Below are 22,048 nucleotides of genomic sequence, written 5' to 3' on the forward strand. Positions count from 1 at the left end.
TTGAGATGATCATGTGGTTTTTATCCTTAATTTTGTTTATGTGGTGAATCACATTTATTGATTTGTGAATGTTTTACCAACCTTACATTCCCACTTGGTCGTGGTATATGATCTTTTTAATGTATTGCTGTATTTGGTTTGCTAATTCTTTTTTTAGATTTTACTTATTTATCTTTAGAGGGGGAGGGAAGGAGAGAGGGAGAGAAATACCAATGTGTGGTTGCCTCTCATGAGTCCCCTGCTGGGAACTGGTCGGCAACCCAGTCCTGTGCCCTGACCGGGAATCAAACTGTGATCCTCTGGCTCACAGGCCCGCACTTAATCCACTGAGCTTCACCAGCCAGAGCTGGTTTGCTAATGTTTTGTTGAGGATTTTAGCATCTATGTTCATTAGGGATATTGGCATATAATTTTATTTTTTTGTAGTATCTTGATCTGGTTTTGGAACTAGGATAATGTAGGTTTAAAGATGAGCTGTAAAATGAGCTTAGGAGGCTTCCCACCTCTTGAATTTTTTTGAAATAGTCTGAGAAGGAGAGGTGTTAATTGTTCCCAGAATGTTTGGTAAAATTCACCTTTGAAGCTATCTGGGTCAGGGCTTTGGCATATTGGAAGTTTTTTTTATTACTGCTTCAATTTCACCAGGTATAATCTGTCTCTTCAGATTTTTTGATTCTTCCTGATTTAGTTTTGGAAGATTGTATGTTTCTAGGAATTTATCCATTTTATTCAGGTTGTCCAGTTTGTTGGCGTATAGTTGCTCATAATATTTTATTACAATTCTTTGTATTTCTTTGGTGTCAGTTGTTATTTCTCTTTTATTATTCCCTTCCTTCTACTCACTTCAGCCTTTGTTTGTTGTTCTTTTTCAAGTTCTTTAAGTGTAAAGTTAGATTGGTTATTTGAGCTTTTCCTTGTTTTTTGAGAGGCCTGTAATGCTATGAATTTCTCTCTTAGGATTGCTTTCTGTGTGTTCCACAGATTTATGATTGTTGTGTCCTTATTTTTATTTGTTTCAAGGTATCTTTTGATTTATTCCTTAATCTTGTTGTTGACCCATTCACTGTTTAATAACATGCTATTGAGCTTCCATGTCTTTGCATGGTTTTCAGTGTTCTTGTGATTTATTTCTAGTTTCATAGCATTGTGGTCAGAGAAGATGCTTGATATGAATTCAATCTTCTTAAATTTATTGAGACTTGTTTTGTGTCCTAACATGCAGTCTATCCTAGAAAATGTTCCATGTGCACTTGAGAAGTATGTATATTCTGTTGCTTTGGGCTAAAAGACTCTGAAAATATCAATTAACACCATTTGATCTAGTGTATTATTTGAGGCCGCCATCTCCTTATTGATTTCCTGTCTGGAAGATCTATCCATTGAAATCAAAGGGGTGTTAAAATCCCTTACTGTGATTGTATTTCTGTCAAATTTCCCCTTTTCAAGATTTGTTTTACACACTTAGGTGCTTCTATGTTGGGTGCATAAATGTTTACTAGGGTCATATCCTCTTGTTGGATTGTTCCCTTTATCATTATGTAGTGTCCTTCTTTGTCTCTTACTATAGACTTGGTTGTAAAGTCTAATTTGTTGGTTATAAATATTGCTACCTCAGCCCTTTTTTTCCTTTCCACTTGCTTAAAATCTCTTTTTCCATCCCTTTAGTTTGTGTGTGTCTTTTGATCTGATGTGGGTGTCTTGGAGACAGCATATATGTGAGTCTTGTTTTCTTATCCATTCAGCTATGTTATATCTTTTGGATGGAGCACTTAAAGCCATTTACGTTAAAGGTGGTTATCATTAGCTACGTATTATGTGCCATTTTATTTTCTCCCATTTTTTCATTTCTCCTGTTCTTCTTCTTAAAGCAAGGTCTTTAACATTTGTTGCAGGACTGGTTTGGTGTTAACAAAGGCCTTTAGTTTTTTTATTTTCTGGGAAGCTCCTTTTTATTCTCCTTCTATTTTAAATGTTAGCTTTGCTGGGCAAAGTAGCTTTGGCTGTAGGTCCTTGGATTTCATCACCTTGAATATTTCACGCCACTCCCTTCTTGCCTGAAGTGTTTCTGTTGAGAAATCTGATGATGTTTTAATTGGCACTCTGTGGTAGGTAACTACTTGCTTTTCTCTTGAAGATTTAGGATTCTCTCCTTGTCTTTAAGCCTTGTCATTTAAATTATGATGTGTCTCAATATAGACCTCTTTGAGTCCTACTTGTTTGGGTCTCTCTAAGCTTCCTGAACTTTGTCTTTTTCTTTCACCAGATTAGGAAAGTTTTTGTCATTATTTCTTCAAATACATTCTTGATCCCTTACTCATTCTCTTCTCCTTCTGGTATTCTCTCCTTCTGATGTGCATATTGTTATGTTTTATATTGTCCCCAAAAATTTCTTAAGCTCTCTTCATTTTTTAAATTCTTTTTTCTGTTTGCTGCTCTGCTCAGGTGTTTTTTTCTACCTTGTCTTTCAAATCACTGATTTGATCATCTGCTTCATCTAACCTACTGCTTATTCCTTCCAGTGTATTATTTTTTCAGATAATGCATTCTTTATTTCTTTTGGTCCTTTCTTATGGTTTCTATGTCTTTTTTCATGTTGTGAAATATCCTTACGATCATTAGTCTAAATTCTCTATCTGATAGATTGCTTGCCTCCATTTCCTCTAGTTCTTCTTCTGAAAAATTCTCTTGTTCTTTCATTTGGGGGCTCTTTCTTTGTTCTACTTTGGCTGCCTCTTTGTATTTGTTTCTATGTATTAGACTAAGGTAGATCTGCAAAGACTTTGGTGCAGAGTCAAAAGCTGCCTGTGACTGGCCCTGAGCAAACTGTTTAGAGCTATCAGTGATCCACAGCATGTGGTTCCTTCTACTGGGCCTGTTTGTGTGCAGAATGAACCAGGGTGCACACCAAGGTGGGCTTTAAACAGTACCAGGTCTGGAGGAGAGTCAGCTAAAGTCTCAGAGCTCCCAGAGATCTGCCATCATCTGCAGGCTTTTTGTTAGGCTTAAAGAGTGAAAGTACTCTGGGAGTATTCAGAAGCTGTACTCAGCAGCATAGCTTAAGCACCACAGGGTAGGGCAGAGTAATTCCTCCTGTTGGGTCTGTTGCTTCCCCTCAGGCTGTTGCCACTTGGAGGAAAGTGCTCTGCCTGAGAAAGATGGCTTCTGCAGTTTAGGGAAGGACTCAGCACAGAGATACTGGAGGCTGACCATTCAGTTCTCTCCCCAGAGTTACCTGTCCCAGATGCTCATACATCTCTAATCCACTCTGCCCTTGCTCTGCTGAAGCCAGGGTATGTGGCTACAAACTGAATTTTGTGTGTTGGCCCTTTAAGAGGCCCTCTTGAGAGGGCCAGTGCCATCAGGGAGAGATGGCATTTCTAGTCATCTCTCCCTGATGGACAGAGACCCCAGTGCTTTTAATAGACATATGTTATTTGGGGTCCTTTCCCAGTTCTGGTGCTATAAGCTGGAAAGCCTACCTTGGGCTTTAGACTCCACACTTCTCAGGGGTAATCCCCTGGCCACTGAAATATCCCTCCAGAACTTTAGCTGCCACCTGTGGGAGCCCAGTAAGCCCTCTCATGCCTCCTCCACACTCCCTACCAGTCATGTTGTGGTGATGTGGCTTCTTCCATCTGTCTGTGGTTATAAGGCCTCTCTCCAGCAAGTGTTCAGCTGGTTATTCAGAATGACTTTTCTATAATTTAGTTGTAATTCCTGTTTGGTTCTGGGAGGAGGTTAGTGTAGCTTCCATTTACTCCTTCACCATCTTGGGTCCTTAGCAATTGTTATTAAGTGGAAATGAATGTAAAATGCTCAGCACAGTGCCAGATGTTTAGTAAATACTCAATAAATGTCATGTTGTAATTTTTCATCTTTATAGATTCTAAAGGACTTACCAGGCATTCAAAAATCAGTTTGTGACATCATTAAACATTATTTATTATATTTGTGCATACTATAAATATATCCATCAAGAAAGAACTGAGAAAGGCCATATGCTTTAGCAAAAATGAAGGTGCTGGTGACTTTTGGAAGTGTTGGTTCAGGGCATCATAAGTGCAGAAACTGAAATGTAATGATTTGAGGGGCTTTCTGGGAGATGTGAAAGAAAGTTTATTTCTAAATTCTGAAAAAGACGCTAAAAATAGGCAATTAGCTTCTTCTTTATTGCCTCCCACTATCATGGGAGGCAGTAAAGTAAACTGTCCTCCCCCGCCCCAAAAGAAAGTCTTAAGGAAGCATCTGGGGAAAGCCTGCATCAGGTCTAAAGACTAAGGACAGGGACACTGACACACAACACACTTGTGAGAAATTCCACTGGAAACAAAGCTGGTGGGTTGAATTTGAAGGAGGTCTGCCAGGGTCTACAGTCGACACTGCTGCCAAGTTGTAAAAAAGCATGTAAAGGAAGATACAGAGGAGCCTCAAGAATAATCCCAAAGCTAGAAGTGAGTTTCAAGTTACCAGTGGGACATAAGAGGTATGGGAAGCTTCTGCTTGCATGCAGCCGCCATTGTGTGTCAGGATCACGCAGAGGCAGCTGCACTGGAGAGTTGAGGGGCGATTCTTACAAAGGAGAACACCAGGCATCTGGTGACAGTGGTTCTGCCCAGCATTGTGGAGTCCTTCCCTGAGATCCTGGGACTCCAGGGAAATGACAGCACTCCGTCATTGATTATGCGGATGCAATAGGGATCAGGAATGAGGTCTGTGAACCTGGAGTAGGTACCAGGCCGAAAACCCTGCATATGGCAAGCTGGAATTAATGTAACCACGTCCAAAACAAACACAGAGACCTTACAAGGATGGAGTTCCTTTGTGGGAAATGATGAGGAGCTATTCCCCTTTTATCTTTCCCGTAATTGGTAGAACAATAAAATAAGCTTACTTTAGCCATTCCTTTCCTCCAGATTAAGTTCTTAGAGAAATTTACATGGATAAAACAATGTCATGCATGTATATATATATACATGCATATATATATGTTACAATATTTTATATATAATTCAAATATATATAATATTTGGGAAGCAAATACCAGACCCAGTTATACCTTCCCATTTTTAAAAATGAAAATGGGGCCTATGAAATTTTAGCAACTTAAAATAAGTGATTAAACAAAAATTCCCAGGGTAGAAGCACATATTTATGGAAAGAAGTTTCAAAAGCAAAAGAGGTTCAGTTTTAGCATCATATGTTTTATGATTTCAACGAAATTAAATAAGAAATTTGTGAAACAGGAAATAGAGTATGCAGTGAAAAGAAAAGGGACCTAGAACAGTTAAGAAAATATAAAATAAAAGGGACAAATGGAAAGTCAGCTGAGAAGCAGTAAAGAGCAGAGCTGACAATGCAGGAAATGATATAAATGTAAAGGTGTGTTTGACTAACTCTCATAATTTGAATAGAAATGGAGTTAGATGAAAGAGAATTTGGTAAATAATGAATGGCAGAAATAGATATCCAATATAACAGATAATTTGGATTGCTAAAGAATAGTTTAAGAGAAACATTTAACGATTTAATAGGACAGAACCTTGCTGATTTAAGAAAAACCAAGAAAATGCAGACTGAACAAGCTCATCAAATGACAATAAAAAATTAATTGATAATTAAGAGACACTACTACTTGGATACTTCCTGGTGAAAATTTTTAACTTCAAAGACAAAAGAATTTTATGAGTGGGAAAAGGCATAGGTTACCTACAAAAGCTCTGCAGCATTAAACAATGGAGAACTTCAGTGATAAATGTATGACCTAAAATGTTATACCCAACCAAGATGTCACTTACATGGGAAAAAAATAGAAAGCCATTTAAAATAGATATGGATTCTTATAAAAAGCAATAATTTTTTCAAGAAATTGCTCAGAAAATATGTCATTTAAAAAACTTTAATATATAATGGCATAATGGTTATTATATAAAAGAAGTGGTAATAACTGTTAAAGCTATTTAAGCAAATATATGTCTAATTAGTATGTTGTCAATTTTGAGATATTACTGTGTCAACAGAGTGCTCTGTCATAAGAGCAAGCTGAAAATAAGTTTTGGGGGAAAATATACTATTTCTGAACATCCATTGGAAGCAAGGACCACCACTTAAATACTGCAGAAAAGCACAGTACATCAGAAGACAACAGTTTCAGAAACTTTCCCCACAGCTCCAAGAGAAAGAACACAGAATATATATGAAATAAAAATTCTGGAAAGAGAGATAAGGACATTTATAAGACCTACAAAAATAAAATACAATAATAAAAATTATTTTCCAGAGCTGAAGAAATATTTTTTCCAGAGTCTTTAGGTCTAGAGGATTTACCAAATATTCAGTATAATTAATTTCTTAAAAGGACCAGCAACTTACACCACCTTAAATAAATTATTATAATAGAAGATTAGAAATGTCTACATACTTCCAAAAAATAAAAAAAATTAGCTTCTCCTTTCACGTAACAGAAGCGCAACTCAGATTGGCATTAGATTTTCAGTTTTTAGTCTACCACATTAAATGTTCGTAAAACCTCAATAAGTATAGAGTCTTGAGTGAGATATGCTATTAAAATTTTGTAATTAGGCTTCCTCAAATGTATAAAGATTCAAAATGTATACTATTCATATACTCTTACTGAAAAAATTACTTGAAAATATTGATTTCAAGATGGAAAATATATTGGAAATAAAGTATAGGAAAAAGACATGGTGTAAAAGAAGCAGAAGAAAGAGCCCCAGAAAAGTTAGTCAACCACAGCACTGTTATCAGTGAGTTTGCACAGCAAAATAGAAAACTTAAAAATAGATCCCATAAAGAGAAAGTGAAAAATGTTTTTAATGCAGGGTAGAAAAAATTACTCATACTATATTCTCATATACCAAAAAATTTTAAAAATTAATTTACTTTTAGCTTCCAAACTCCTCTTCTTCTTCCCAAGTCCACCTACTGGGTAGGAAAAGGGAAGGAAATCCACAAATTTTGAAGCCAAGTGATAATAACAGTCTAATGTGATTTTTTTAAATCCCTTTAGGTGAAATGCCCAGTCTTTCTCATTTTGCTCTTCCCCAATAAAATCTGGACATATGAGAAGGACTAATTTCCCTTGAGAATACATCCTTTGGTTTAATATCAGATGGTTTTATGGACAGTTATATCATATCTTCAAGGAACAGAAAATTTCAGTATTAGTTAAACTTGCAGCAAATATAAAAAGAGGAAGTTTCCCAATTCATTTTAGGAAGCTAGCATATGTCTGATGTCCATATCTACCCAAGATAACATATTCATATGCAAAACTTCTGACCAAGTTTAATAAAAACATTAAATCTGAATCAAGTATATTAAAACAAAACTAACACTATAGTAATGGAATAATATACCAAGACCAAGTAAAATTTATCCTAGGAATGCAAGAGTGCTTCAGTATTTAGGAACATTTATTTTGAATGCCAAAGATGGAAACCAAATTATTGTCTCAGCAGAATCTGAAAAGACATCTCTCTGAATACTTCAGTGTTCAAAGGATATAGAGGATATGAATAATAATTAATGAGGTTGATTTAATAAATATATTTTGAACCCTATATCCCACAGGGAATAAACTTTCCTTTCAAACACCCATGAAATATTTATTAGGTCACAAAGAATGCATCCATATACATCCCAAGGCACAATTTTTCCACTTCACATTCTCAGCAATAAATAACAGGAAATGAATAGCGAAAGTAAACTAAAACCTCAGCTACCAGGAAAAAAGTGATAAGTGTTGTGAGGAAGACTGAAAGAAAGTGACTCTCTTGGGCAGAGGATGGCAAACTATGGCCTGCAGGCATTTTAGTAAATAAAATTTTATTGTAGCAATGCCACACCCATTTTGTTCAGTTGCTATCAATGGCTACTTTTGTGCTACATCAGCTGGGTTGAGTAGTTGCCGTGGTAACCAGATAGCTAGCCCTCAGAGCCTAAACTATTCACTGTCTGGTCCTCTACAGAAAAAGTTTGTGGACTCTTGGATTAAGAAAACATTTGCAGCCCATAGAAAATGGGCAGAGAATATTGATACCAAGGCCAGTGGTTGCTTTTGGGCCCTGTACTTAGTTTAATGCTCTGCTGTGCTAATAATTGTGTACAAGAGGCCCTGCATTTCATTTTGCACTGTGTTCTACTAATCATGTAGCTGGTTGTAACTGGTACTCAATGTTTTTAAAATGAAGAAAACCAAATGAACAATAAATATAAGAAAGAATCTTGGCTTATAATAAAATCTTCCACATAAACACTGTCATGAAAATCCATATTTATTTATAAAACTGACAGTATTTCAGAAGAAACTGATTTGGAGTGGGAGGGGGGAGGCCGCTGTGCTCTGAGGAGGATGCCTGGTGCCCTACAGACATTAGAGTTCATCCTCCAAACGGTCTCTAGGCGACAGATACAGTCTCTCCATTGCATAAAAGAGGAAGCTGAAGTTTACAAAAGTGAAACATCTTCTTCGAATGTCACACTAGTACTGGAAGAATAAGAGTTTGAACTCACAACAGCCAGTTGGTCTGAACAGCCTTAAGAGTCTACTCTTAGGAATTGTGTAAAATCTGGTATGAGGAAATACAATAATCACAAATATATGTGCTTCAGGGTAGAAAAAAACCTATTCTCACTGTACTCAGATATGTAGAAAATAATGGAAAGCTGCTTCGCTTATCATCAAAAGACTCTCCTGCTGGTGCAAGTGTGGTGAGGAGGAGAGGCAATTTTCTTCCAAACTGGAAGTCTTAGCCCAGTGCAGGAATTTGAACACTCAGTAAATTTGTCTCTTTAAGTTTTGCTCCCCACCCGCTTCACTCACTTTTATGGCTGTGTGTTTGAGGGAGTCTTATTGTGTCCTTGTGGCGTGTGCACAAAGGGGGCCTCTGACTTCCCTTGTCTGGTCTCAGTCACCTGGGGGTCATCCACTGATCACATTGGTGGCTTTGGCTGGTTGCCCGTGAGTCTCATTTATCACATCTTGGTGTGCATTGCAACTATGGGAAACACCTTGGGGCAGCTAACCAATTTTCTGTTTTCTTCACAACTACAGTAACAGTTTTGTGTTGAACTTGTACCAAAATACTAATAGTTGATATCATAAAATATTCTTAGACTCTCCTGGTATGTGTCTAAGGGTGTGTGCATGTGTGTGTGTGTGTGCATGTGTCAGACAAGGGGAATTAGTGGACATGAAAGGAGAACATATTTTACTGTAATATCCTCTTGGTCTTGAGCCACAAGAAAAAATACAGTTTACATCTTGACACAGTATATATGTATTACTTACACATAATTGGCCAAAAGTTTCACATAGCATTGCTTTCTGTATGCAATATATCCCAATATTTCTATTCTGTTCTATTCTATTCTATTCTTTTTTTTTTTTTTTTTTCAAAATGTTGGCCACATCCCACCAAACTGACTTCCCAAGTCCCTACTCGGTAGCCTTCTGTAGGTTAAAAGTCATTGTTTTCATAGCCATCTGTTGGATTGACTAAAAGGGAAATTCCTCCTAAGTCAGCAGGGTGGGGCTGGACATCCTGGGCTGGGGTCTCCCTGGCACAGACAGGAGCAGAGTGAGTAGCCTCAGACTCAAAGTACAGTGCTTAGTGGCTTGGTTTGGATCTGGACTGGTATCTGAAGAAGCTGGAGTGGAAGCAAGAGTTGAGGTTGAGCTTTTTGAACAGGAGAGAGGCTTGGCCATGACCCCAGTCAGTAATAAGAGGGTAAGGGCTGCAGGCCTGGGCTGGGTTTAGGGCTCCAGCCAGTTAGGGTGCAGTGTGAAGTTAGGAGGAAGGAAGAAAGGCCAAGAAAGAAGCTGGGGGATGGAGGGAGGGGGGAAATGAGCTTGGAGCCTTTGATGGCAGAACTAATTGCTGGTCCTGCTTAGTGGTGTCTGAGGCTGCCATACCCTTCAGGATTAGCTAGGACCTGGGTGGGTCAATGAGGACATCGGTGACATCAGCCGGGCGGAGCTAAGGAAAAGCGGGAACTGACAGCTTTGTAACTTCCATCTTAGAGCAACCTTGTTCTCCCAGATTTAAAAGATTCCTGGGTCATGGCTCCAACTATGAGCTCTCTTTTTTTCACCATTCATTTTATTCTTACCCATGTTCAAAAGAAGGGGAGACAATTTATTTGGCCCACTTAATTCTGACTCCGGTTGTGTGTGTGGCTAATGGAAAGAGCCTATGCTTCTAAGGAGCTTAACCACAGGGAAGTTTGGAAACTCACATAAACACAAAAGAATGTATTTCAGAAAACAAATCAGAATGAGGTTCAGAGTTCTTATTTTTCTCCTACTCTTTGCATATTAGATCCTTGGCAGTAGCTGAATGGCAATGTGAAGGCAATGCAAAATCCCTCGCTGGAAACACACAGTAAATGCAATGCACAAAAATTTGTTGGCTTTTTACCATGTTCCACTGGAGAGGGCATAGAAAAGCAAACGCTGGAGGTAAGAAAGTAAGAAACGCTGGAGCTTCCTCTAGAAGAAACCTTCTTGCGGGACTAGCCATGACGGCTTTGGCTCCGTATGGGCTGGGGAGCCCTTCTCAAAGCCAAGTGAGAAGGTGGGGTGAGGTGTTGACTGATTTTGAGTGGACGCAGGTATACTGAATGAATTTTATAGCACAGAACTGTAGACACTCTGTTCAAGCAGAACTCCAGGGAGGCTACTTAAATTCCAAATTTTGTTGAGATTTATATTTACGGCATGTAAATGCCAGGAATCCTCCACACCATCCTGATATCCAGCTGGTCCATGGACATCTCCAGGGGACGGACTTGCATTTGAGTTAGGATTTAACTGAGTCAAATATCAGAGACTTTTTACATCCGCTGATTTCTAAAACACGGGCACTTCAACTCTCTGTGCCTGTCATTTGCCCAGCAATTGTGTATTAAAAACAAATCTTAAAAAGAACAATACACAACAGAGTCCAGTGGAGTACATCACCCAGTACTACTTATAGTTGGGCTATGATGGAGTTTTGTATTTTTACCTTGGAGCTCCAGTCCCCGTGGCCGGGAGAGCCACTGCTGCCTGAAGAGAACATCGGGATTCCACAGCTGGAATTTTAAAATATTAATTCTTAATCTGGTTGGTGTGATAAATGAGATATTTTACACATTATAGGGTGGAAAGATGATGGAATGGGATCCCCCAACCAACACCCTACTTCTGGCTGTGATCAGAACATTTAGGTTTTCAGGGTTGAGAGGAAGCCACGGGTCCGAACATAGACACACTCCCTGGGTCGATTACTCTGGAAGTAGCTACTAAGGCAGATTTCAAACCAGAAAATCAGTTTACAAAGCAAAGTGCAGGTAAAGCATGAGTATTTTCACAGGAAGTCAAAAGTGAATCAAGGGCCCAGCATATCTATCCTTGTGGAAGAAAGGGCAGAGTCTGCCTGAGGTGCCGGTGGAGGCAGTAGAGTTCAGGGTTAGACGTCCAGCTCTGGCCATTGGGTGGTGGTGAAGCAGTGGAGAGGACTGTGGCATCAGGCAAGCCTCTTGCTCCTGGGAATTTGGGTTAAAGATGTATAAGCAGCCCTCCCACCAGGGCTCTTTCCTTTTCCATGGGGTAATTTGATCTTGGGGTAGCACAGAGCATGCATGTGTGGGTAAAGAAGGCTCAGTAAAAATAAATAGAAGGATTCCAAAGTGCAGATCTAGACAACCCCATATTCTGCCCCTTTAGTAGCTGAGTCCCCCTGGGATGTCATGGTAACCCAGAGAATACAAAACCAGCTTGCTTCCCAGGATCTTAGGAGATTGTGTTTACCCTTGACACTTGAGGGAACAGGCTATGTACATCTCGAGTGTGTCCCAAAGGGGGTATATTTTGGTGGAGGCTTACATAATTGTGTAAAGAGTGATCGTGTGTAAATATGAAATAGCAAACCTCAACAGTAACAGGGCAATTATTTTCAGACTTGGCATGGGAGAAACAAGTCAGGCAATACCTCCTCACTTCCAGTTTTACCTTGGAGGCCTCATTTTATTTTCTTCTTGAGCAGCAACAGCACCTGCCCATTAACAAATATTTAGCATCAACCAATCAGATGAACACCAAAATTGTATAAATTTTATGTTAATTAAAAGAATAGTGAAAACAAAATGCTTTAAGACAAAAAAAAAAAAGTGAATTATCATCAGGTAGCCTTGTTTCAGTAAATTAAGGAATGCAAATTGATTTGTGGCTGTGAAATAGAGCCAGTCCTGGAAAACTAAGAAGTAGTAAACCAAAGGTTTACTTCAAACTCCTGCTGCTTAAGCAGAGAGCCAAGAACAGTCCCACAATTCTAATTCAAGTCACTATTTCACAAAGACTTTGCCTCCCCTCCCAGTGTAATTTCCTCACTATACAATTTCTCTGCTGTTGAAAAAATCAAACTCAGGATTAGGGAGGTGTGAGGATTCTTCTCAAATCACTAGGCATCTTACAGTACCTCTCAGTAACCAAATTTTCAGATAGTACTTGTCCTGGTTGAGTGGACCAAAGCACAGCATTGTATTTCAGAAGTGGGCCCTGATGACCAGTGCCCAAGGAACTCTCTTGATACCAGTGGAAAGGAGTTACAGAATTCTGGATTGGACCATGACTGACAGTCAGTCATGTGGTACCTTCTCTGAGGCACCTACACAGCATTGGGCCATCATCTCCAGACCCCAGGGTTCCCAGGACCAGAGTATCTACCCCATTGCTGAAGGAGAGCAGCCAGGACCAGTCTTTGAGATTTAAAGTATACAACTAAATTTCACCTAGGATGATGGCTGGGATTCTAATGAATGAGGGTTTCCAAAGCATTAAAACCCCAGGGTAAAGATATGCAGTTCTGGTAAGCTCTTGGGAGTCTTCCAGCTGCCGTTAGGCTCAGAGACCTATCATAGATGATGTGTAGGACCATTCACCAAGGAGCTGTGCTCTAGAATCATTGACCCAGTTGTGAAGGCTCTTCAAGTTCACATAGGGTCACAGGAATTGGCTGGAGCCATATGAGCCCAAACCCAGAGTATTTAACCAAATGAAGGAGGAAGAGGCGATGTCCAGCTGGCAAAATATCAGGAGCTTCCATGAGCAATAGAGGCTTTTCCTCTTGACACTCTTCTTTTTAAAAACTTCTATGTTACTGATTATACTATTATAGTTGTCCCACTTTTTTCCCTCTGTGCCCCCTCCATGCACCACCCTCAACACCCTCAGGCAATCCCCACATCATTGTTCTTATAAATGGGACATGCATATAAATTCTTATGCTACTGTACTTCATATACTGTACTTTACATCCCCATAGCTATTCTGTAACTACCTATTTGTACTTCTTAATTTCTTTACCTCTTCACCCATTCCCCAACATACCTTTCCCATCTGGCAATGTTTTCTTTAAATAAGTCCCTTTAACATTTTATATAGTAATGGTTTGGTGATGATGAACTCCTTTAGTTTTTTCTTGTCTGGGAAGCTCTTTATCTGCCCTTTGATTCTAAATGATAGCTTTGCTGGATAAAGCAACCTTGGCTGTAGGTCCCTGCTTTTCATGACTTTAAATGTTTCTTGCCAATCTCTTCTATCCAGCAAAGTTTCTTTTGAGAAATCAACTGACAGTCTCATGGGAACTCCCCTACAGGTAACTAACTTCTTTTCCCTTGCTTTTAAGATTCTTTCTTTATCTTTAACCTTTGGCCTTTCAATCATGATGTGTCTTAGAGTGGGCCTCTTTGTGTCCATCTTGTTTGGGAGTCTCTGTCTTCCTGGATTTGCATGTCTATTTCCTTCACCAAATTATGAAAGTTTTCTTTCATTCTTTTTTCAAATAGATTTCCCATTTCTTGCTCTTTCTCTTCTTCTGGCACCCCCATTGTGTAAATGTTGGAATGCTTGAAGTTGTTCCAGAGGCTGCTTGCACTATCCTCAATTTTTTGTATTCATTTTTCTTCTTATTGTTTTGATTGCTTCCTTGTTGTTTTTGCTTCCTTATGTTCCAAATCATTGATTTGATTCTTGGCTTCATCCACTTTACTGTTGTTTCCCTGTAAATTGGTTTTTGTTTCAATTAGCATATCCTTCATTTCTGACTGGATCTTTTTTATGTTGTTGAGGTCTTCACTAAGGTCCTTGAGCTTCCTTATAACCAGTGTTTTGAACTCTGCATTTGATACAGTGCTTATCTCCATTTTGTTTAGTTCTTTTTCTGGAATTTTGATCTGTCCTTTGATTTTGGCCATGTTTCTTTGTCACCTCATTTTGGCAGCCTTCCTATGTTTGTTTCTATGTCTTAGGTAGAGCTGCTATGACTTCCCATCTTGGTAGCATGGCCTAATGTGGTAGATGTCCTGTAGGGTCCAGTGGCACAGCCTCCCCTATCACCCTAGCTGGTGTGCCCTTTGTGTGGGCTGAGTACACCCTCCCCTTGTAGTTGAGCCTTGATTGCTGTTGGCAGGTCAGTGGGAGGGATTTACCCAGGCCAATCAGCTGCAAGGACTGGCTGTGACCACCACCCACCAACCTCCTCCTTCTGTGGAGGATCAGCTATGCTGGGGCAGGGTGGTGGTGCTCCAACTGGTCTGTAGCTGTTCACTAGGTGCATTGTCTCTGGGGTTTCCAAGTAGTTCAGGCCAAGGTCATCCCATACCCGTGTTCTGCCCAGGGCCACCCTGCATGAGCTATAAAGCAATCTGCAGATGGCTGCTACTTATACTGAGCTTAGAGATTCCCAGGCAAAGCCAAGCTGTCAACCTAGGCTGGCTGATGCTGTTGCTGGGCCTGGGGCCACTTAGCAAGAAGTATGGGGGCAAGCGGCTCACTGGGGCCAGCCATTGCTTCTTTGATAGGACTTAGAAAGTTGTGAAGCATGAGCCAAGACCAGTCATTCATACAGAAAAGTCACTGTTAAAAGCTTGGGTGGATCATTAAGGTATGTGGAGCAGAGCCTCAGGAGATTTCCAGGGCAGAGCAAACATTGTTAGCCAGATTGATGGAGTTTCAGATATGGTAACCTCCTGCTGGCTCTTTGGCTCTGTAGGAGGAGAGTTCAGAAGAGGGACAATGGCCTCTGTCTGCTTTTCTGTCTGGTAGAAAGCTGTTCCCTAGCCTTTTCTTTGATGCCAGACACTTCAGTTCCTCCCCATATGACACTGGTAACTTTCAGGATTCTACACCAGTGTTGGAGTTTAGAGGGATCAAGTATAAGTCCATGCGTGGGTTTTTTAAAAGGAACTCCTTTGTACTCCAGCAGTTTCTTCCACTGACTCAATTACCACTGTTTTTTTTGCAGCCAGAAGTTATTGGGGACTTACCTTTCTGGTGTTGGAACCCTGGGTTGAGCTGTGATTCTTCATTCTTAAGATATCCCTCCTGAATTTTTATCCATCACATGTGGATGTGGGACCAGCCTGATCACATCGTCACCTCTCCTACCAATCTGGATGGGTGTGGTTTCTTTAATTTCATAATTGTCAGACTCCCATTCAACTTGATTTCTGATAGTTCTGAGGGAAGGTTGTTCCATAGTTTTGTTGTAATTTTGATGTGGTTGTACGAGGAGGTGAGCCATGTTTACTTATGCCACCATCTTGACCAGACATCTCTCCACGCTCTTCTTCCTTCCACTCAACAAACAGGTAGAGGCCGGAGAGGAAAATATCCTTAAGACCCTCACAAGGGGAGCTTGACAAAAAAGTGATTGCAACTTAATATCACAGGATGATGACTAAGAGACATATACAGTGCCCCAAGAGTGTGGGTCAGGGATAGTGAGCCCCATCTTTTTTGTCAAAGCAACAGGCAGACACTGAGTTGTGTCTTAAAAAATTAGTAGGAGTTTGCCAGTGTGGACACTGAGTGTCTAAAGCAGATGGAATGGTATAAAAGTGGAGAGTCTGGAATGGAAAAGGTTTATTGGACATGTTTATTTTTGACAGGAGGGGCCTCCATCCCAAGCCTGACTCTAATCCTTTTCCCCATCTCCCAACTCCTCACCCTCTGCTCTGTGCTGCTGCGCTAGCATTTCCCCAAACAAGTGTTTAAAGAGAGGGGTGGGCAAAAGTAGGTTTACAGCTGTAATGCAAATGATTAGACAATAAGTAATAAATGATAATACAAGAATAAACTGTTTTGTGTACTCACAACTGTAAACCTACCTTTGCCATCCCATATGCATTTCTGTATTTACTAGAATGATTGAATGATATTTCGTATCATTCAAACTGTTTTACCATCCTTCAGGGGATTGCCTGATCTGATCCTTTGTCTATTTTTGTCATTTACCTTTTTAATGTTTACTTGTACCAATTATTTATATATCCTGGGCACTAATCTTTTGCCTTTTATATTTGTTGCAGACAAATCTTTCACTCCTTTTCTTGTCTTTGAACTTGTTTATAGTATATTTTATAAATCAAAATTTTAGATACTTTGGGAAGTCAAAATTATCCTTTCTTTTTTTTTTATTTTTTTTAATTTATTTTTTTAAATTGATTATGCTGTTACAGTTGTTCTATTCCCCCCTTCATTCCCCTCCACCCTGCCCCCCCATCCCCACCATTACCCCCCTTTAGTTTATGTCCATGTGTCTCAAGTCCTTTAGGTTCTATATTTCCCATGCTATTCTTGCCCCCCCCCCCCATCTATTTTCTATCTACTGTCTATGCTACTTATTTTCTGTACCTTCTCCCCCCATCTCCTCCTCCCACTCCCCTGTTGCTAACCCTCCTTGAGATCTTCATTTCTATGTTTCCACTCCTGATCTAGCTGTCCTTTTAGTTTGCTTTCGTTTTAGGTGTGGTTGTTAATAACTGTGAGCTTGTTGTTCTTTCACTGTTCATGTTTCTTTAACTTCTTTTTCTTAGATAAGTCCCTTTAACATTTCATATAATAAGGGCTTGGTGATGATGAACTCCTTGAATTTGGTCTTATCTGAGAAGCACCTTATCTGTCCTTCCATTCTAAATGAAAGTTTTGCTGGATAGAGCAATCTTGGTTGTAGGTCTTTAGATTTCATGACTTGGAATATTTCTTTCCAGCCCCTTCTTGCCTGTAAGGTCTCTTTTGAGAAATCTGCTGACAGTCTGATGGGGACTCCTTTGTAGGTGATTGTCCCCTTAGCTCTTGCTGCTTCTAGGATTCTCTCCTTCATTTTAATTTTGGCTAATGTAATTATGATATGCCTTGGTGTGTTTCTTCTTGAGTCCAACTTTTTTGGTACTCTCTGAGCTTCTTGGATTTCTTGGAAGTCTATTTCCTTTGCCAGATTGGGGAAATTTTCTTTTATTATTTGTTCAAATAATTTTTCCACTGGTGGTTGTGTCTTTCCCCCTTCTGGTACCCCTATAATTCGGATATTGGAGCGTTTAAAGATGTCCTGGAGGTTCCTAAGACTCTCCTCATTTCTTTGAATTCTTGCTCCTTGACTCTTTTCTGTTTGGCCATTATTTGGTTTCTTCTGGTCCACTCCATTGATTTGAGTCCCAGTTTCCTTTTCATCTCTATGGGTTTCCTATGGAATTCCATTAATTTCCCTTAGTTTAGCCTTCATATGTTTCTCTAATTTGTGGCTATAATCAACCAGATCTGTTAGGATCCTGATGACCAGTGTTTTAAACTGTGCGTCTGAGAGTTTTGCTATTTCTTCGTCGCTTAGATTTATCTCTGGGGCTTTGAGGTCTTCCTGCGACATTTTTGGTCTGTTCTGGCCCTTTAAGCGGGAGAAGCGGCGCCTTGGACTCCCAGGTCGCTGGGTTGTGACGCTGTATGTGGGGGCGTGGTCAGAGCTGGGAAATGGCGTTGCCCTCTACTGCCGCAAGCCACGGGGACCGCCGGCCCCGGTCCAACCGCCCACTCCCTCGCCTGTCCGCTCGCCCACAGATAGGCAACCGCAGTCAACACGCAGCACCGCCTCCCCACGGTCTCCTCAGCAGTCGCTCACCCGGTGGGTTGCTCGGTCGCTCACTAGGTCCAATCCTGGGTTTGGAACCCGTGCGTCTGGATTCGCGAGTCTGGATTCCGCGCCAGGGTCCGTCCGACCGGAGTCTTGTGCAACTCCTCACGAGACCCCGGTTTCGCCCCTTACCGGTCGGGCTGAAGAATTTGTTGTTAACGGACTTCCGAAAAGTTCAATTTTCCATGTTCTGGTTGTGTTTTCTGATGCTAATATTTAGTTGTCCCTAAACTTGGTTGTGTGAGAAGGCACGGCACATCCACCTATACCTCCATCTTGGCGGAAGTCCAAAATTATCCTTTCTAAAAAAACAATTTCTACTTTCTGTATCTGGTTGAAGTAGCCCTTCACTAACTTGACAACATAAAAATCTATAATTCATTCAATGGACTTAAGTTTTGTCATTCCCATTAGCCATTAATAAACCAGGGTCACATTTGGTATGAAACTGAGATCAAATTAGCTTTTTCCCATTAGAAATCCATTGTCACAGCATTATTTATTGAAGAATCTATTTTTCCTCTTCAATTTGAATCACCTCTTTCACTATATACCAAGATCTCACATAGGTTGAGATCTAGGTTCTCTAATTCACCCCACTGGTTCTGCTCTTATGTCATGTGTCATGCATATGGGGTCATTATGTCTGCTAGGGCAAGCCTTCCAGCTTCGCTCTTTCATGATTGCCCTGATGACTTTTAGACCTTCAATCTTCATTTTATTTTTAAAGTCAGTTTTTGAGTTTCTTAAAACATCCTATCTGAGTTTCTCCCAGATTTGAAGTTATGGATTAACTTGGGTAAAGTGAGATATTGTTATGACATGGAGTCTTTCACTGTATGACCATAACATACTATGTTATGTGTGTTCAAATTGAACAGACGTATCTGTCTAGGTATGGGTCAGAGAAAAATACATTCACCTTATAGAGCGAGAATACACTCATTGAGAATTCTTAGGGATGTTGTACCGTGAAAAGGAAGGCATAAAAACCTACTTTGCACAGATTCGTCTTAAATATCTATAAAATAGTCTGAAACAAAGAAAAATAGCCACAAATAACTCTCTAGAAGTTACAATTAAGGTAAATGAGTATATGAAAAATAAAGGTAACGTGAAACCCATGGAAAATGTTTGCAGTAGAAAATGTCAGACTAAAAGGAGCAAACTCTAACCTCAACAATTATTAGAATGACAGACAGAAATGCAAAACTCAGCTGAAACAGATCCTCAAGGAAAGGAAAGAGGCACCGCAGCTACAGAAAGAGCCGGTTAGAATAGAGAAACCTACTATAAAGTCACTGCAACAGACTGAGTATAAGCAGCAAGGAAATACTGCTTATGAGCTAAATTAAAGCCGTAATAAATAGTACAGTAAAACAGAAGTCAACTTTGGGAAATAAAAAAGCCCCTTCCAAATCTAAAATTCTGTAATTCCTTGTTTTCTAGAGAATATTTCCTTCCTTTTCCAGTAAGGCGTTTCCTTTTTAATAAATAAAAGGTTGTGTAGTTTTCCTTCTAATGTGATGTCTCATTACATTAGATTTTCTTAAATACATTCCTGAAATAACCATTGCCAATTAATTCATTATTTTTTATTCCTATTACATCTGTTTTGCTAATATTTTCCTTAGAGATTTGTCTCTATATTTACAAATGAAATTGGACTGTTTTTCGAGGAAGAGGATTTGTTTACCTGTGTCTGTCTGGACACCTAATGTGTGCTCATTTCATTTCAATGAACTGGAGTTGTTCATCACTTATCAAAGGAATAATTTAAATAGCACAAAAAATAAGTTTCATAAAGATTTGAATCTCATCTGTGAGTCCAGTTGAGCCCAGGGTTTTCTCCTTATTCATTTGTTTTTGTGTGTGTGAGTGTGTGGCACGGGAGCAGGAAAGGATGGGAAGTGGAGCAGAGAGAGTTCTTTAACAGAAATTTGAAGAGCTCTAACATGAACTCTAAACACCATTTCAAATAATCTCCAACTTTATGGAACTTTCAGATAAGAATGAGCCCAGTTAATGAGTAAGTCCAGTGTCTGTTAATGGAATATGAAGAGAAACGATAAAAGGTAAAGACGAATGAACACCCGATTAAGTGATGTCTGCCTTTGTTTTCCTAGGTCAGGAAGTGTGCTGCACCACTGGAATGAGATCTATTACTTTGTGGAACAGTTGGCTCATAAATTCATCAGGTGAGAAACACATGCATAGTTCTCTGCCCTAAGCAAAACCAGCCTGTATCTGCTATTCTACAAACTACCAAATACTCTGGGGATGCATTTTGACCAAGGTAGACACTCAGATCTTGGATGAGTCTTTGTTTTAATCTTTGCCACATATTAGAATGACTTATGGCTTCATGTTTTCAAGAAGACTCCAGTTTGGTTTTGGACCAAAATTTTAACTTTGTCCTCTCTTTTTAAATAATATATTCTTCTGGAAAAATAATTAACATTCTCTTTCACAATGTATCAAGCTGGAACCATTGGCTCATTCTAGGGGCTCTCCTATGTAGGGGGGTTTGTAAAGCGACCAGTTCATTCCAGTTTGCCCAGAACTTTTACACTTGCAGCACCCAAAGTCTCATATCCTGTCAACTCCCCTCAGTTCTGGACAAACCAGCTATGTGCCCTACCAGGTAGAATTCTCTAAGCATCTCAACACCAGAGAAGACAAGGCAGTTTTGAATATCATTGCTACAGACATTGCAGGGACTTGGGAGGTCCTACTTTCCAGAAAGTATAGACACCCACTAGTAAAGGAAAGGAGCACCTCCATTTCATCATCCTTGGATGCAGCCTTTAAGGAATAAACAACTGATAGGTTTCATGGAGGTGCTTGAAGTCAGCTGTCAAGGTCTTTGGTAAAATTGTTTCCAATTATAAATTCAAAAGCTTCTCTCTTGCTGATGGCCTCTGTTGAGGCTTCTAGTCAATATGATAATCATATACTTTTTTGAATAAAGTTTTTTGTCTCAGAAGACAGGTTCTCCTCTGAGACCAGGGTAATGACAAACGTGTTCCCTCCAAAGTCATGGATCCCAACATGCACCCACCATCCAACTGGAGGAAGATGTCCTCTCTGTGATATCAAAAGCTGAAAGCTGCAGCAGGAAGCATCTAAACCCAGATGAATGAGAAAAGCAGATGCTAGAGGAGAAAGGGGAGTTGGGGGAAAGTAGGGAGAAAGGAAAGAAGCAGATACATGGGTGGAATTAAAAGCAAAATATTTAAGGGGAATCATGGGAACTTAGAATTGAAAGAAACAACCTACCAACCTACCTATCTGGGGAGGCATTCACTTTTACTTGAATAGCTTTGGTGAGAAACTGCTGCCTTTTGAGGCAAATAGTCCAATGGTTGGACTGTTCCAATTTCCAGAAAAGTCTTGTTGTCACTGAGCCAAAATGTCTTTTCTTGCATTTTTGTCCATTGATCCTTTGGAATGATAAAAAACAAATCTGCCCCTCAGGCACTTGACAGTATCTGCTATGTCTGCTCTTCTAGTCTCCTGCTCCCCCAGAAGCAGAGGCATCTCCTGGGAAAAGCTTTGAAGTTTGGCAGATGTGGATTTGAATCTAAGCTCCATTGTGCAATCATAGTAATTAACTTACCTTGGCTGAACCCTAGTTTGCATGTAAAAATTATGAGAGAAAGCATGTGCAAACAACTAGCTCAGTACCTGATTCAGAGCGTGCACTCAACACTTCTTTTTTCCAGTTCCTTCAGCAATTCCAGACATGTTGATACCTTAGAATCAAAGAGAGTTAGAAGTAGAGGTTTGAGGATCATTAAGACCACTTAATCCACCTCTCATTTTGTAGATAAAGAAACCAAGGACCGCCTTAGTTGACGTGGCTTAACCCAGACCATGAGGTACTTTTCTCTGATTATCTCCTTTGGTCCTCCTTGGTTGTGAACCCCCTCAAAGTGTGGCACCAAGACATGACAGTCATGCAAACTCCAAGAAAGAGGGACTGTGTTTTATGGACAGTTGGCAGCCAAGTGCCCATAACCGAGCCTGACATACAGTACATGATAAGTCAGTAATTTTGAATAACGGAATAATTTTTTCAA

General features: G+C 39.8%; 1 protein-coding gene across 1 annotated transcript in view; it reads left to right on the top strand.

The window, feature by feature from the left end:
- The window catches only part of ANTXR1 (ANTXR cell adhesion molecule 1), a 232,490-nt gene that overhangs the window by 12,559 nt on the left and 197,883 nt on the right, over positions 1-22,048 (top strand). Inside the window, exon 2 of the mRNA XM_053663393.1 lies at positions 20,093-20,164. Coding sequence (XP_053519368.1) covers positions 20,093-20,164 — 72 coding nt within the window. The remainder of the gene's footprint in view (positions 1-20,092; positions 20,165-22,048) is intronic.

Source organism: Artibeus jamaicensis, unplaced genomic scaffold (assembly GCF_021234435.1).
Source record: "Artibeus jamaicensis isolate MK-2021 breed Jamaican fruit bat unplaced genomic scaffold, CSHL_Jam_final contig_3174, whole genome shotgun sequence".
In the NCBI taxonomy this organism is placed as follows: domain Eukaryota; kingdom Metazoa; phylum Chordata; class Mammalia; order Chiroptera; family Phyllostomidae; genus Artibeus; species Artibeus jamaicensis.